General features: G+C 33.0%; 1 protein-coding gene and 1 pseudogene across 1 annotated transcript; both read right to left on the reverse strand.

The window, feature by feature from the left end:
* Positions 1-168: 168 nt before the first annotated feature.
* Positions 169-1,210, reverse strand: LOC135138593 (acyl-CoA Delta-9 desaturase-like). Its single transcript, XM_064068571.1, has 3 exons — positions 1,114-1,210; positions 543-1,065; positions 169-490 (listed from the first exon to the last, which is right to left on the reverse strand). The coding sequence occupies exons 1-3, from the start codon at positions 1,193-1,195 to the stop codon at positions 169-171; spliced, it is 927 nt and encodes a 308-aa protein (XP_063924641.1). The 5' UTR covers positions 1,196-1,210.
* An 11,211-nt stretch (positions 1,211-12,421) lies between these two features.
* LOC135138595 (acyl-CoA Delta-9 desaturase-like) lies at positions 12,422-15,827 on the reverse strand (annotated as a pseudogene).
* Positions 15,828-16,821: the final 994 nt, after the last annotated feature.

Raw genomic sequence — 16,821 nt, forward strand, 5'->3', positions numbered from 1 at the left:
TTTGCCGGAGTGTGCATAACTTTTGTTCAGTTTGAGGATAATTAATTTTACAGACATTTCTCAGTTTTAATATTCTAAAACTTATATTTCCATATTAAATAATAAATACACTAAAAATTTTAGATGAATACTTGCATATGTAGGAAAGAATACAAAATGAAATTCGGTTCATCGCAAAATTTCCTGCCTTGTAGCACCATTTTCCACAAAGATAAGTTGTTTCTCTTTTTCCTTGATACCTTGGAGAAAATCTTGGCTTCGAGATTCGTTCTTTGATTTACATTTTTGTATCATACTTTTTGGTGCTACTTTAAGATCATAGGCTAACCCTAATTTAGCCATAAGGTCGATAAATGCAGTGTGTGTATTTCCACGGTAAGTATCTAACTCAGCTGCCTTGTAGTCCCACGGAAATGTGTGATGATAATTATGCCAACCTTCCCCGTGTGTTATATACGACACTATAATATTTTCCACAGGTTTGATCCTCCTAAAATTTATTATTCGTTTGGTACTACTCTTTGGACACAAATGGTACTTACCCATCGTAGGGTTTGGTGCCCCATAAATGCGCCACGCTGTTCACCAACCAGGTTGCATGAAGACTGACGACATACCGAAACATGGTGGCCAAACAGAAAGACACATAAAGGTGCTCGCCCCAAAAGTACCACGGTACTACAGTAGGAATAAAAATCGAAAGGATGAAAGTTAAATATCTAAAGTACTTTCTTTGAAACACCACTACGTCTTCATTCTCTAGATCACTCATATCAACAGTTTTGCCTTTTTTGATCACGTCTGGGTGTTTTCGACACAGCAACCACCCCATGTGGGCAAAAAAGAAGCCCCGGTTTATATTATGTGGGTCAGCGTGAGTGTCTGTGAATTTATGGTGGACACGGTGATCTCTAGCCCACACGTATATCGAATTCTGGTTAGCAATGCAATTACAAAGCATCAAAAAAATGCGTAAGGGGAGTTTAGCTTTATAGGTGCGGTGGGTCCAGAGACGGTGGGCTCCCGGAATCACACCCAGGTTGGAAGTTTCACCCACGATAGTTGCTGGAATCTAGGTTGTAGTTACTTATTTACGTCCTTGTTGGTACTTACCCCAGATCGTGGTTGCTACGAATGCGCGAAATGAAACCATGTAGTAGAAACCGTGGAGTGCCAGAAGATGGTACACAACCATGAGAAACACATTTTTCCAAACAATCTCTAACTGATAGTTTGTAGACATGGTAGGACTTCGTTCAGGGTGTGTGGTGAAGATAGGTGTCGTTTTCTTTTATACTTTTTCTGTTTAACAATTGTAATGAGGTACAATTTTACACAATTGAAGTACTCAAATAAGTGACCCGACAAATTTGAATAATTTTGTTCACGTCTTCCGCCGGAAAACAATAGACACAGTTTTATCAAAGATCAAAATGTGTGTGCCTCTGGCACGTGTACTTTAAGAAGAGTTTGTGAGTTTGTGGTTGAAGAAGGAAAGAGGAAATTAAGTGAGGAATTTTTACCAGGGGCAAATGGTACGTACTAAATTAAATATGTTACCAAAAATTATTTTTGCTACATTTGTCGTCATTTTGTCTTACTGGATATCATAACCGTAAAACGTTTCCAAAATTTCAGAGCCTTCGCTTTTACAGTTTCAGAATTAAGTTGCAAAATTATATTATACAATTTTGTTTTTTTTCCAAAAATCTGAATACAGTTTAAGAGCTGATAAATGAGATTGAGAATGCTGCAGCTGAGATCAGGGGAAATCTCGATATAAGAGCCCGATTATATAAACATATAAATTGATTTAATTCGTTAATTTTATTCATGTTGCTTTCGTGTTGTATTGTATATATTTTTCAATGGGTCTTCACCAGTTTCCATACTTTTCGACTTTTTATTTATTCTGTTATTGTTCTTAAAATTAAAAGTAAACTAAACAGGTAGATTCTGAGCTGATATAGAATTTTTTTTCAATTTCTGGAGACATACTGTCACTTGGATTGCAGTGCGTTTCCCAAAAGGCTATCCCACTTTCATCTTCCAAATACTGGCAATTAGGCAAGAGATATCTCAGAAAATTTTGATCTTTAAATTGTCAATTATGTTCTTTAGCACCGTTATTTTTGTAATTACTGTTTATGGCTTTTTTGTGTTAGAATTCACTAAAATAACATATTTATCCACCAGTAGGGTCTAAAAAGGTTGGATAAAGGATAATTTTTCCCTTATAAATAATACAAAATAGGTTTCTCAGATCAGTTCGTGAAGAACTAGCAATTTTCTTCTATGTACCTTTCCCTAACACCTTGTATATACGAATACACAAGCCACACATACTAAAAAATTCTTCTTTTATTACTATTAAGTATAGGCTAGGATGACACTACAGTATTCTCAAATTTTCGAAAAAATATGGTGAACTATTCTTAATTTAATCAATAAAAAATTTATCGAAGATTATTATTTGGACAGAACTTCCTTCGGCCCTTAAGTACAGCAAATTATCCAGTTTTTTTGAAAAAAATTACAAAATTTGAATCTGCGAATTTTATTTATTTATTTTTTTAAGAAACTCTGTAAATTAAAATTAAGGTATATATGTATATACCTACGTTTCAAATGTGTTTCTCCTTTACAAACTTTTGTGATGACGTCATCAACATTTTTACAAGGACACTTTTGAAATGAGGTCTTCAGTTTTCATAGGGGTCGTAAAGAGCTAAATTTCGGTTAACGATTTGCATCTTTCCAATAACCTTGACACGTTTGCCAGATTTGAGTACATTCGGTTAAACAATTTCAAAGTTACATTGTAACTTGTTGTTGTACAATTTTGATTTTTTTTTACAAAAATCTGGATGGCTAGAGTAAAAAGTCAACATGGATTCACAAGTTACAACTAGAGAAGTAGGTTACTTTATAAAATTTAAATAACATTTATTATTGTAAATTTTGGGGACAACGCTATCGCATTGTTGATGAGGATGAGCAGACAAATTTTTATTTTATCATCTACACGTTGTTCCTAATGTGCATACAAAATTTGACAAAAATCGGTGCTGTGGTTTATTGAAAGTGGACACAGACGCGGACAGACGGCAGACAGACAGACGGAAACGAAAAAAATACACGCATAGCATGCTTCTTCACTTGTACTTTAACCGTTTACATTATTTTATTTTGAACATATACCATATGTACGTCTTACCATAAAAAATTTAAATTTCCTAAAATTAAATTTTATACATAATTCGAATTCAAGAAGAGGTTTATTCAAGGAATAGTCCTTTGAATACCATTCATAATTAAGTGGAATATTTTTGCCGTGTTATTACGTATTACGCGCTTGTGGTAATTAAGTCCAAGTGTAACGCTCATTTCGTAATACCACGCATTATTCGTATTACCTTGACTACTTATTGTATTACATATGAAAATATAGTGTTTTTAATGCTCCTCTACCGGAACGCAAATGATACCTACTCCCCTGGTCAAAGTCTAACTGGCATGGTTTTTGCATATTAAATGTTATAGATACTCGTGCTAAATACACCAGCATGAAAAACTGGGTTTCAAATTGGCTGATGTTATTAATTTTTGTTCTTTTTTTTTCAATAATGTATATATAAGTAAGTATATTACATGCAAATATAATTACAAGTTCTGTAAAACAATAAATAAATTTTGTACTTTTCTCTAGTTGCACGTTTTGACTTCCCGAGCTCAGTGAAGTCTTATTATAGGTGTATTTTGTCGAATGTCTGATTTCCCGTTTCCTTCGGCCGTCTGGATGTTTAATTGTCTATTTTAAAATTCCGAAATTAGTATTTTCGAAAGCTTTTCCATATAGTATCCATTCACGATCTTTATATATAGTAAAGTAGGCTTTGATATTCTTTCTTTAAGTTCGATAAACTGATTTGATGATTTAGTTTTTTGTCTGTCAGTAGTATGATTGATATTTGCTTTGAGCTGGTTTGCCACTTTTCTACTTCATTTATTAGATCAGAATTATTAGACGCAATTTTGTAATCAAGCAAACAAATGTTTTAATTTTGTCAGCATAGATAAATTGTCATTGTGAAAGATTCACAGATCATTGCGACATTATTTAAAAAGAAAATGCCTAAAATAGTTTTACTGCAACAAAAAATTTCAATAAGAAGATGTTTTTTGCAGTTTCGAAAAGACAGGTCCGATCTTTCTTTCGAAGAAAGGGTCTCGAACATAAGGTATTTTCTGTAATGTAAAAATACGCTGCAAAATATTTTTGAATTTTTTTTCTCATAGGTGGGAACATCAACTGTGGCGAAAATTTTATCAACAGGGGAACAAAATTTAAAAACAGCACTATCTGGTAAGCGAAAACCAACGGATTTATTTACAAATTATGTTTCCGAAAGACCTGCAACGACAAAGTTGGCAACTTAATGAAAAAAAACACGAATATTTCACTGTAGTACTATTTTGGCATATTCTAGGAAACAGTTGGAATTTAAAGGGGGGCGAACCACATTATACAAAATTCTTAAGTCAATGGGTTATAAACACAGGGAAGTAAATGGTCGCAAAATTCTATGTGAACAAAAACATTTCGTTGCAGCCAAAATTACTGAGAACATATTTAAGGTTTCTAAATTCTTGTGAAAATTTGATTTTCGTGTATTTGGATGAAACATGGATCTATCAAAATGGTTCGTCCATTCGTCCCTGGGTACATGATACTGATCTAAAAAGCAATCCCACCAAAATTAAAGGTGAAGTATCAAGGTTTACTATTCTCCACGCGGGTTGTTCAACGGGGTTCTTGGATGGTTGTAACATTTTTTTTAATTCAAAAAATAACGATAGAGACTATCATAAAACGATGGACTGGACAATTTTTCAAAATTGGGTGGTTAATCAGCTCATTCCTGCTTTGGCAAAGTTGAACCAAAAATGTGTGGTGGTTTTAGACAATGCACCGTATCATTCGGTTCAGTTGGATAAACCATCCAGTTTTTCCAGTAAAAAATGTGAACTGCAGGAATGGCTCTTTAAACATAGTGTTGAATTTTATAAAAAATTTTCGAAGAAACAGTTGCGGGATTTAATTAAACCCTTCAGAAACAATAGAAAAAAAAGATATTTGGTAGACGAGACATTAAGAGAAAGTGACCATGAAGTTCTTGGATTACCTTCGTAGCATTGCCAATATAATCCAATTGAAATGGCGTGGCGATTTTGTAAGAACTATTACAACAGGCATATAAATTCTCAACCTTCATTCAAAAATAGTGTGGAGAATTTATGGCTTGAGGCGCTTTCTAAATATACTCCAAGCATGTGGCAAAATTTTTGTAAACATTGTGAAAAACTTATTTTGGCAGATTGGGAAAAAAATATAGGAAATCTTTCGTACGAACCTATACCTCCTTCCATTATTTCGGTAGGTGAATTTGATTCAGAATCTGAATTTGAAAATGACTGTGATGATACAGATTTTCATAGCGAAATAATGGGAATGGAGTGAATTGTAGCTTGTCGGGGGTGATATTTTTACGCATCTTTCGTTCTAAATTTACCAAGGTAGTGAAAAACTACCTGACGTACAACAAAATAAGTATAATTTTAGTTAGATCAACCACGTTGATACTTTGCACCAAATTTTAAGCATTTTCATTTTTTTTTTGTAACTCTTCATGGACCTGGAGAAGGCGTATAGTAACGTTCTTATTAATAAGCGTTTGTAAGTACTTAGTAAAAGCAAATAAAGAGCACTTACCTAACCATTAGTAATAGCTATATAGATAAATCATTCAATTTAAGGCCGGAAAAATGTTTCAGAAGAACTAAACCAATCAAAGCACTAGAGCAAGGTTGTTGTCTTTTACCAACCCTTTTAGTAATCTTATAAAACTGAAAAAGGAAGTTGGAAGATATGGAAATAGGCTGTTCAGAGAGGTCGAAATTTCTATTTCTAAGAAGAGTGGGCGAGCAGAACGAACTGATGATTGAGAATTAAAGATGAGGTGCTAAATGTGGCATGCGACAATAGTCGTATGTAGAACCCCCATTCATATAAAAACAATGCTTAAGTGAAATTTTAGTGTTTGTTCCCTACATCAATCTTCTATCTTCTTCTTCTATATTAATAAAAATGAATCGCCGAAATGTATGTACGCCCATAACTTCAGAACGGCCGCACCGAATTGGACGATTCTTTTTTTTACGTGTTCCTTATCGTCAGGAGAAGGTTTATATATAAGAATATTTATAAAAAATAAGACGGCTAAAAGATAAAAAAAAAAAAATAAAAATTTTGCACGGGAATCGCCACTTCGAATGAATTTAAATAGTTGGCCATTCCTGACGGACCTGTCGCCTGACTGACATGTCACACAAAACTATTTCTTCCGTGCGATTGTGAAAAGTATTATTGCATTTCAAGTCGTTGTTTGTTTTTTCGTAACAAAAAACGTCGTTTATTTCAAGAAAAATGTTCGTTAAAGTGAATTCAGTTACGCATTGCGAAAGTTTCTTATTAACTTTGATCTGCCATTCTATTTACCTATGTTCACTTTGTTGGTTTCGACAAAACCTCAAACTTTAGCGTTATTCGAGGATTTGATTTGAAGTTCTCAGTATTTTAAAATTCTCAAGACAAAATTTACAGATTTGATTGACTGTGAAAATAATTCTGTGTCGTTTTATGAAGTTCATTAAAATGCCGAGAAGACGACAAGCTGAGAAAGGTCCACGAAGTCAATCAAATGTGCGACGAACTACCTCAGGTGCAAACCGCAATGATTTATTTCATGGGTAATTCGGATATGGAAGTTGGTCAGCGTTGTGCTCATAATCAATATAATCAAACATTGAAGCGAGACATTGGGTGGTATGAATAAAACTGAGTAGATACTCATATTCGAAGTACGAAGTACCTACTTTATTATTACTCTTATATACCTGAGCATCTACTCTATGTAGTGAGTACCTACTTGGAAATATTGTTTCTCCCCGGAAACAAATTGAACATCTACGCGTTTTGTGAGCATTTAATCTAAAAATGAGCATCGGCGTGGCAAATGACTGAGCTGTCTGTAAAGCAGCTTAGAAAACGAGTAGGGATCGTTGTAAGAGTGAATTTTGACTAAACATGGCGACTTTCATGAACGTGGAACGTCGTCAAAAGGTGCCTTCAGTTTGAAAAACACATTAGGAGCGGGAATATCGAAAACTTTTCAGGTAATTAACTTTTATTTATACATAAATTGTGCAGTGCGTTCTTTCTAACACTGGCCATAGAGATTCCCATCTCAAGGTGTCTACCCCATACTAACTTATATTTTGGTGACTCGATTTTTGCCTTGATGGTTGAACACTGTCACTGTTTTCCTTTTTTGTTGTATCGAGATGCTACTTGAGCATCAACTGGTACCTATTGAAGTATTAGCATCATCTAGAAACACTAGAAACATTTGGATTTGATATTCGAGTAGATGCTTCGTATTTCGATTATGAGCATCTACTCAGTTTTATTTATACCAACCATTGTCAAACAACTGTTCGAACGTTTTTTCGATAGAACTTCCTTCGCATCAAAAGTATAATGTAATATATTCAGCATTTTCAAGTTGCGTCTTTTCGTCACACAATTTTGTGATGACCAAATCAACATTTACAATCAACACGTATATCACCTTGGATTGGTGCAGTGTAACTAATACTAAAAATAACTGTATTGTATCTCCAAAATATCTGCGAAAATCGAGTGAGCCGTCCCATCAATTTTTAATGATTAACAATTTACCATGCTTACAATAACTTTAAAACGTCTGCAAGATCTCAAAGTATTCATTTCTGCAACTCTTGAGTTATTCAATAAAATAAATTGACTGATCCATAAATTTTTTTAAGTCACTGTAAAAGCAAATCTAAAAAAATGGTCTAAACAGTTTACTCACTCACTGTCGGAAACGTGACGACTGTATGTCTATTATGTTTTTTTTTTCGCAGTGGATTTCAAAGCATTCGGTTTTGTAGCTCCTGAGTAAACCAATAAAATAAATTTACGCATTCATTATTTTTTTGAGTCACTCGGTATCTGAAATTTCAAAAATTGTGAATGGAATGATAAATTACAAGTACAGACTTATCATATTTTGTATATTCTAGATAGGATTTATTCGGCAAACTTTTGAGCTGACGTCATCAGTTTTTTGGAGAAGATAACCACATATATTTTGACTAAAACTTTATTATGCTCTTTATAACCTTAAAACATTTGCAAGATTTCAAAACATTCGGTTCTGTAGTTCCTGATTAAATCAATAAAATATATTTACGCATTCATTAATTTTTTGGGTTACCCTGTATATGCAAATCCAAAAAATATGAATGGACTGATAAATCACAAGAAGAGACTCATCATATTTTGTACATTTTAGATAGGATTTATTCAGCGAAATTTTGTGGTGACGTCATAATTTTTTTAGGGGGGATGAGCAAATACATTTTGATCAAAAATTTACCATGCTAATGACAACTTTAAAGAATCATCAAGATTTCAAAGCATTCGGTTTTGTAGTTCCTGAGTAAATCAATAAAACAAATTTACGCATTCATTAATTTTTTTGGGGTCAACCTTTATAAGCAGATCCAAAAAATATTAATAGAATGCTAAATCACAATTATAGACTCTTCATATTTTGTACATTTTAGATAGGCTTTATTAGGCAAACTTTTGAACTGACGTCATCAAGTTTTTGGAGGGGATAACCAAATACATTTTGACTAAAGATTTATAATGCTCTTTATAGCCTTAAAACATCTGCAACATTTCATAACATTCAGGTTAGCAGATTCAAAATTAAATTGAAAATGTTGTTTTATAATTTTGATTTTTTTTCCAAAAATCTGGACGTTTCGGGTAAAAACTCAATTCGGAGTCGTAAACCACATGTGTAGGACTATGTTATTTTATACAATTTAAAACCGATTTACTATGTACAATTTTGAAGTGACGTCATCGCATTAGTGGTGGGGATGATTAGACAAATTTTTGTTAGCGTTTTACCATCTACATGATATACCTAATAAGTATAACTACAAAATTTCACAACAATCGGTCCAGTACTTTCGGAGATTATCTGTCTAATAAAAATCCGGGATGGCAGACAGACGGACGGACGGACAGACAGACGGAAATGGGAGACCTATTTCTTCGTCTTCTAGGGATCATCAAAGAACGAGAAAAGGTAAAAGTAGAGAGTCGGCCGACGGACTCGATTACAATACTTCCTTTGCTTACGCTCGGGAAGTAAAAATATGAATGCAATGTTAAATTACGAATATATACTGATGATATTTTACACATCTTAGATAGGATTTATTCTGCAAAATTTTGAGATGATGTCATCAAGTTTTTGGGCTTGATAAACAGATACATTTTGATTAAAAAGCTAACATGCTCACAGTAACTTCAAAACGTCTGCAATATTTCAAAATATTCAGTTTTGCAATTCTTGATTTAGTCAATAAAATAAATTGACCCAGTGATTAATTGTTTTGGGACACCCCGTTTAAGCAAAACTAAAAAAATATTAACGCAGTGATAAATCACAAGGAAAAACTCATCATATTTTGCACATGTCAGATAGGATTTATTCAGCAAAATTTTCAGGTGACGTCATCAATTTTTTAGGGGGAATGAACAAATATATTTTAATCAAAAAATTACCATGCTTATGATAACATTAAAACATCTCCAAGATTTCAGAGCATTCGGTTTTGCAGTTCCTGATTAAATCAATAAAATTAATTCACCCATTCATTAATTTTTTTGAGTCACCCTATATAAGCAAATCTAAAAAATATGAATGGAATAATAAATCACAAGTATAGACTCATCCTATTTTGGACTTTTTAGATAGGATTCATTTGGCAAATTTTGGGCTGACGTCATTAATTTTTTGGAGGGGATAAGTAAATATATTTTGAATAAAAAATTATTATGCTTATCATATGTTTAAAACATCTGCAAGTTTTCAAAGCATTCGGTTTTGCAGATTCAAAATTAAATTGTAGGTGAAACGAAGTTCACCGGGTCAGCTAGTATGAAATGAACATTTAGAAAAAGCCGAATAACTGTTTTAAATAGCGTAAAGTTTTATGCTTTCTAAGAAATGGATACCGTTAACTTGGTCATTGCTACTGAAAACTGAAAGTATCGGCAACAATGTTTATATTTCTGCCATATTTTTTAACCTTTAACTTAATTAAACATAACCTAACGAATAAAGTTCAGGGAATTTTTATTCTTCTGCATCGAATACCAACAAACTCACTAGATTTTCATGGCCAACCCTACTATATAAAGATCGTGAACGGATAATATGAAGACAATATCGGGCATTCCGGTATCTAAAAAGCTGCCATTTAAGTCAATGTGAAATGTCATTAGAGTTGCTGAGCAACGACTGTTACCGCTTTTTTCATTTTGAATTTTGAATCAGTCTTATCTTAGTAGCTACTAGCCCCGTCCACCCTCTCTTTTGTTAGAGGGTATGTAATTTGTTAAAGTCAGTTTTAGGTATGTTAGAGGGTATCCCATTTGCCAAAATCAGTCTTATCTTGGCAGCTACTAGCCCCGCCCACCCACCTTCTGTTTTGTTAGATGGTATGTCATTTGCCAAAATCAGTTTTATCTTAGCAGGTACTAACCGCGCCCACCCACTCTCTCTTTTCTTAAAGGGTATGTCATTTGCCAAAATCAGTGTTATTTTATTAGCTACTAGCCCCTGGTGTCTTATTAAATGTTTTTTTTTTTTGGTTTATTATTTATTAATGAAAAATACGAGCTTGTTTTATTAATAATAATGCACAACCATTGATGACTACTTGTTGTTATGGTTATTGTCCTCATTGTTACGTGACCTACTGAAGTGTTAAGACACCATTTCCCAGACACCCGGTATATTTCTCATCTCAAAATATTGTTGGACCAACCTACCGAAAAATGGACGCATGTAATACTTGTTCTATTTCCAAGACAACGAAAGTAGCAATGTGACATCTGAAATATGACCGCAAAAATATAACGTTCTTATAAAACAATTCAGTGATTGGAACAGTTACTTTTAAAAAGTCATTCATTACTTTAACAATTACTTTTTGCAGTTTGAAAAATTTGACTTAACTTTTGTCTTAAAAACATCTGCAGCAGCAATTTGAAGAGCTCATGTATCATGGTTACCTAAAAAATTCAGTGCTAAACTCGATTTAGATTTTAACTTCCTAGTGGGTTAATTTTCTCTTTGTGGGGACGAACTAGGTAGGTATACCTAACAATCCCAACAGATCAGGTAAACGGTTCGTACAGAAAAACAAAACAATACTTTTGAATTAAAAGTAATTGCAAAAAGTAATTCAATTATTCTCAAAAGTAATGCGTTGCAACTGCTAATTGCATTCTTTGGAAACTAATTCATTACAATTACTCATTACTTCAAAAGTAATGTATCTATAAAATAAGACACACAAAAATATATAACAAAACTTCCTGCAAATTACAACAAAGCGGATGGATGATTATCGTAGTTATTAGGTATGAGGTCAAACACACATTGTCTACCCATGTCCTAATTTTATTTCCTTGTTTACTGTTTACTGTCTACATTAATTATATTTGGGTTATTTCAAACCATCGACCGACCTATATGCTAATTACCTCGGAACGAATAATAAATTCGTATTTGAGGGATAATCGACATTTAAGACATCCATTTTGTTACCAACCTTACACTGTTTTTAAAATAATCTTTTTATTTAAGTATTATTCATCAATCCTTAAAATTTAAGTTTCGTCTTTTGAAATTATAACTAGAAAGTTAAGCGTTGTTACTGGTTTTTCCTTGATTGGAATACCTATGTATTTTGTTATTCCTGTCAATTCTAAATTGTAATAAAATAATCGACAATACCTACTGGAAATGTTATGCACTAGCCGTCATATTATTTTGTAAACAAATCAAAATAAATTGTTTGTTGTTAAGCTTTTTTTGGTTTAATTAACCACTTCGTAAAGAATCCCTAAAGAATTAAGAAATGCCGAGAACTGCATGGATTATTCCACAGGGTGACATCTATTGATTGGTGGTATTAAAAGTATCTTTCCTACGCCAATTACGCGTTTCCAGCGTCCACGTGTAGATGTCGCCTATTATATGATTTTCTTTGTTGTATTTACATGATCATTTTAGTAGGTCATTTATTTTTTTTACTAATCTTTGTTTAATACTGACGTTTATTTTTGCTATAATCAATTGGTCCACGGATGTGTGAATTAAAAATTAAACATTTTTTTTTAATACACTCGTGTTAACAAATAAATAATGACACTAACATAAAACTATATTACAAATTATAAAAATTAATTATTTTTGTGGTAATCTTTCAAATTATTAACACCTATCCCCGTTCGTATCACCCGTCTCTTAATCATATGTCCGGAAACTGGCTTGAGAAGCCCAACCAATTTTGGCCATTAAATCTATGAAAGCTGTCGTTCCATTTCCACTATAGGTACTTGTCCAGTTCAGCTGCCTTGTAATCCCACGGCAACGTATGATAATAATTGTGCCATCCTTCTCCGAACGTACAAAGCGACACCCAACTGTTTTCTACAGGCTTGATATATCTGGAACCAAAAAACACAGTTACCTCATTAAGTCATTACGTACCAGTTGCAAATTAGAGTACCTGTCGTATGGCTTCATTCCCCACATGTGTGCAGCACTATTTACCAACCAAGTGCAATGTCAACTAACCATATACCTCACTATAGTGGCACACCACGACGCATACCTACATTTTCTCGTTCCAAAATATCACCGGTACCATTACGGGTATAATAAACAAAATAACAGGCGCCAGAATTAGGTAGTACTTTCTTTAATAATAATAATATTAATAATAATTTTATTCATGCTTAAAAAAATACATTTCTTACATTTGTCAGAATAGAAGATAAGTATAATAAAAAAATAAAAAAATATGTATATTAAGTCATTGACATTGACAAAAATTCCTCAAAACTGTAGAAGGCATTTTCCATAAGATATTTTTTAATACATTTTTTATAATTATTGAAATTTTGACATTTTACCTCATTAGGCAACGCATTATAAAATTTGATACAATGATAATAAACACTATTTCTAGATTTATTAACTCTTAAAAAATTAATTTGGAGCTTATGTCTGGTGATGTATCTATGATCCCGAGAGGAGTAGTCTGATAGATTAAGGTAAGTGTAAACAAGACACTGGAATACGTAAATACTAAAATATGAAGTTTTTTAAAGTGTTCTCGGCAATCTTCCTGATATTTTAACCCGCGATAACTCTAATACATTTACGTTGGAATGCAAAAATTTTTTTATTATGTACCGAGTGCCCCCATGCCAGAATACCATAAGAGATCACGTTATGAATTGTAGCATAGTAAGCAGTTATCACAACCCTAGCAGAAGCCACCTCATTTAGTCTACGAAGTGCAAAAAGTCGTGTTGCCAATCTTTTTAGTAAAAACTCAATGTGATTTTCCCATGTCATACATGAATCCAGTTGCATACCAAGAAATAGTAACGAATTATTGTCTTTATTGTGTGGTCTAAGCGCAAAAATTAATTTTTGCATTTTGCATTCGTTGGACGTTAATTTATTCGACGAGAACCAATCTTTAATCTGTTCTACGTTTTCTGCGGATGACCGATCAAGATTTGATATACACGTGTCTTTTAATACATACAATCGACGTATCATCTGCAAATAATGTAGCTTTGCCAGATTTGAGGGCTTTGGGAAGATTGCTGATGTATATAATGAATAGTATAGGCCCTAAAACTGATCCTTGTGGCACCCCACAAATTTAAATATTGATGTCTGTTTGACAAGTATGACCTAATTAAAGTACAGCTGTTATCATTTACATTGTAGCTTTTAAGTTTCTCTAATAGGATATAATGGTCGAAACAATCAAAAGCTTTTGTTAGGTCGAAACTCAACATTGCAGTGTAACTTTTTGATTCAAAGCCAGCTAATATCTCACAAGATAGAGATGTTACCGCTAATGTTGTAGGTCTGTTGTTTCTAAACCCGTATTGGTTATCGTAAAATATTTTAGAATCTTCGAAATAATTATTTAACTGATCTTTAAGTAGGATCTCTACGATTTTTGAAAATACCGGAACAATAGATATCGGTCTATAATTTGCTAATTCTTGGGGGTCTCCTTTTTTAAAAATTGGAACGACTCTAGAGGTCTTAAGAATATCCGGGAAGTTATTTTCTTTGATGCATTGATTTATTATTTTTGTTAATGGTACAATAATGACATTTAGCAATGTTTTGGCAATAACAGCATTCATTCCAAATGAATCTAGACTTCACAAAATAACTATTAAAATGATCTGGCTTTATGAATACATCTGTTTTATTACAAGTACTATTTTTATTGGCATTAATGACATTCCAAATGGCTTTTGATTTATTCGTAGATCTACTAATAAAGATGTCATTTGCTTTTTTTTTGCTTTTGAAATTTCTCGTCGATAATGCTTTCTAAATGAAGTATATACTTTTTCTCAATAAAGTTGTGTTTACTTAAGTCATATAAGATTTTTAATGTGTTACGCATGTTCTTTAAATCGGAGTTAAACCAGTTTAGTGTTTTATTATTTACATTACCTCGGTGTATAACTTTTTTAGTTGGAAAGCAGATATTCATTGGAACATTACGAATGGTCCGCCGTCAAATCGCTGAAGTCAAGAGTTTTACCTTTATTGATGACAACAGGGTTTTCTTTTTTTTTTTTCAATGAGCCAACACATATGGGCAAAGAAGAAGCCTCTTTTGGCATTGTATGGGTCTGAATTTGTGTCGCTAAATTTGTGGTGGACTCTGTGGTCTCGAGCCCATTCGAATATGTCATTTTGGAAGAAGAAATCAACGAAAATAATTTCTAGTTCTTCGTAACGCCAATTTTATTCTACCGGAAGTTGATACAGATGTCAAAAAAAACACAATATTTATGTTATCGCTGTTTACAAAGTGAAGAAAAAAGATTAGTCAAATGCCCTAGTTGCGAGGTCGTCTATTTCTGTTCGGAAGAGTATAACATTTTTAGTGATAAATTTGATAAATATCACCATCGCAAAATTCCTTTTTACAAAGGAGTCAATGAAATTATAATAGGACTTGCAAGTCACCCAAGCCGTCTTAATGCAATGGTGGACATGGCAACTAGAATGAAGAAAGAAAGGTTGTCCATACTCAAGTTGATATCCTTGGAAGAAAGAAAAATGAAGCTAAAATTGAAATCTGTTAGAGGTACCATAGAAACTGCACAAATTGTTTTGGAATTGGACGAATTGGAGCAAGAAAGAGAATTGCGACCTCTATTTGCTAGTCAAGGACAACACTTTCAACAGTTATTGTAAAAAGGTAGTAACATTCTAAGTTGCCCTTATGTTCGTTTTAATAAACAATGTGGAATCGTTGTGGCAATGACTGAACATCCGCCAGAATAAAAAATCGATCACCATAAAGCATTACCAAAACTAAGTCCTTCTCAGGACCATCGCATTGACCTTTAACGATGAATGAATAAATGAATGAACGATGATAACCAGCAAAGGTTACTATTACTACTTTCAATTGAAACTGAAAGTGTTTACATCGTTTTTATTCGAACTTTTTCACCTACTGTTTAAAAGTTGCATCAGTGGCATCGCATTATCATTATAAATTACTTCCGTATAGTAAACTTTCGACATGGGACTAATATTTGAAATGGTTGCAGCTGAAAGACACCGTTCCTTTAAACAGATGTTAAGAAAACCACAAAATTATACAGTTCATTTAAAAAAAAATGGGTCCCAATTTATCAAAAATAATATAAAGTAATATTGTATGTATAATATTATTATTTCTTTTTACAAACATACAAATGTGTACATTCTTTTATATTAAATAACTTGCAACTAGAATTTGCAATTTTCACTCATCTTTTTGAAAACTTACCCAAAATTACAGTTTTCCAACTCATTTGAAAAATGAAAAAATAATAAATTCCATTCAAAACCATTGCATGATACAGAGTAAACAGAAGTACATTTCTCCACACAATCTCTCTTTTATGTGAGGAAACACCAACTTCCCAGCCAACTTTCATCTATCAACATTTATATTTTGCAAATTTCACTTCCACATGGTTGACCACGGTAAAAATTCATGAGTTGCAAGCAATTTAACGCAAAAGCTTTTACTTATACAAATTTAAAACAATGATTGTTGTTTAATACAATTCAAACCACGTGGATACTAGTCGGTGTAAACCATTGTGTTCAGATATGTGTAAAATGAGAGGGCCGTTTTGAAAATCTGAAACAAATTGCAGTAGTTTTGGGAAGATTACAATTTTTGTGTCTACTCGAGTGAAGGTTTCCATGTTTATCCAAACTAGGCCCAAGCCACTGAAGACGACTTTCTTTTGTGATCTGTTAATGATCAAGACGATGTCTGTTCTAATTTTGTTGTCTGATGTCTCGTACCACGATGATCTGTAGGCAGCATTTCCCACATCTATGGACTAGAAGACAGTGGAATGTCATCTTGCTACTGTACTTACGCTTTCTGAAATTATCTCGGTTGTATAGCAGTATATAGCGGTTTCTATGATTTGCATGGTAAAATACAACAAACATTTAATTTTGTTCATTAGACCAAACTCCCTAAAAATTTTGGTACAATTTCACTATAGATTTCTAA

Source organism: Zophobas morio, unplaced genomic scaffold (genome assembly GCF_036711695.1).
Source record: "Zophobas morio isolate AGI-343-1 ecotype UQ-CSIRO unplaced genomic scaffold, CSIRO_AGI_Zmor_V1 ptg000030l, whole genome shotgun sequence".
Classification (NCBI taxonomy): domain Eukaryota; kingdom Metazoa; phylum Arthropoda; class Insecta; order Coleoptera; family Tenebrionidae; genus Zophobas; species Zophobas morio.

What these genes read in the sequence shown, in the direction of transcription:
- LOC135138593 (XM_064068571.1), bottom strand. Translation starts at nt 1,195, where the DNA reads ATGGTTGTGTACCATCTTCTGGCACTCCACGGTTTCTACTACATGGTT. An exon ending in CGTAGCAACCACGATCTGGG is followed by an intron (nt 1,066 to 1,113) that starts GTAAGTACCAAC and finishes CCTAGATTCCAG; the next exon opens with CAACTATCGTGGGTGAAACT. An exon ending in GGCACCAAACCCTACGATGG is followed by an intron (nt 491 to 542) that starts GTAAGTACCATT and finishes AATAAATTTTAG; the next exon opens with GAGGATCAAACCTGTGGAAA.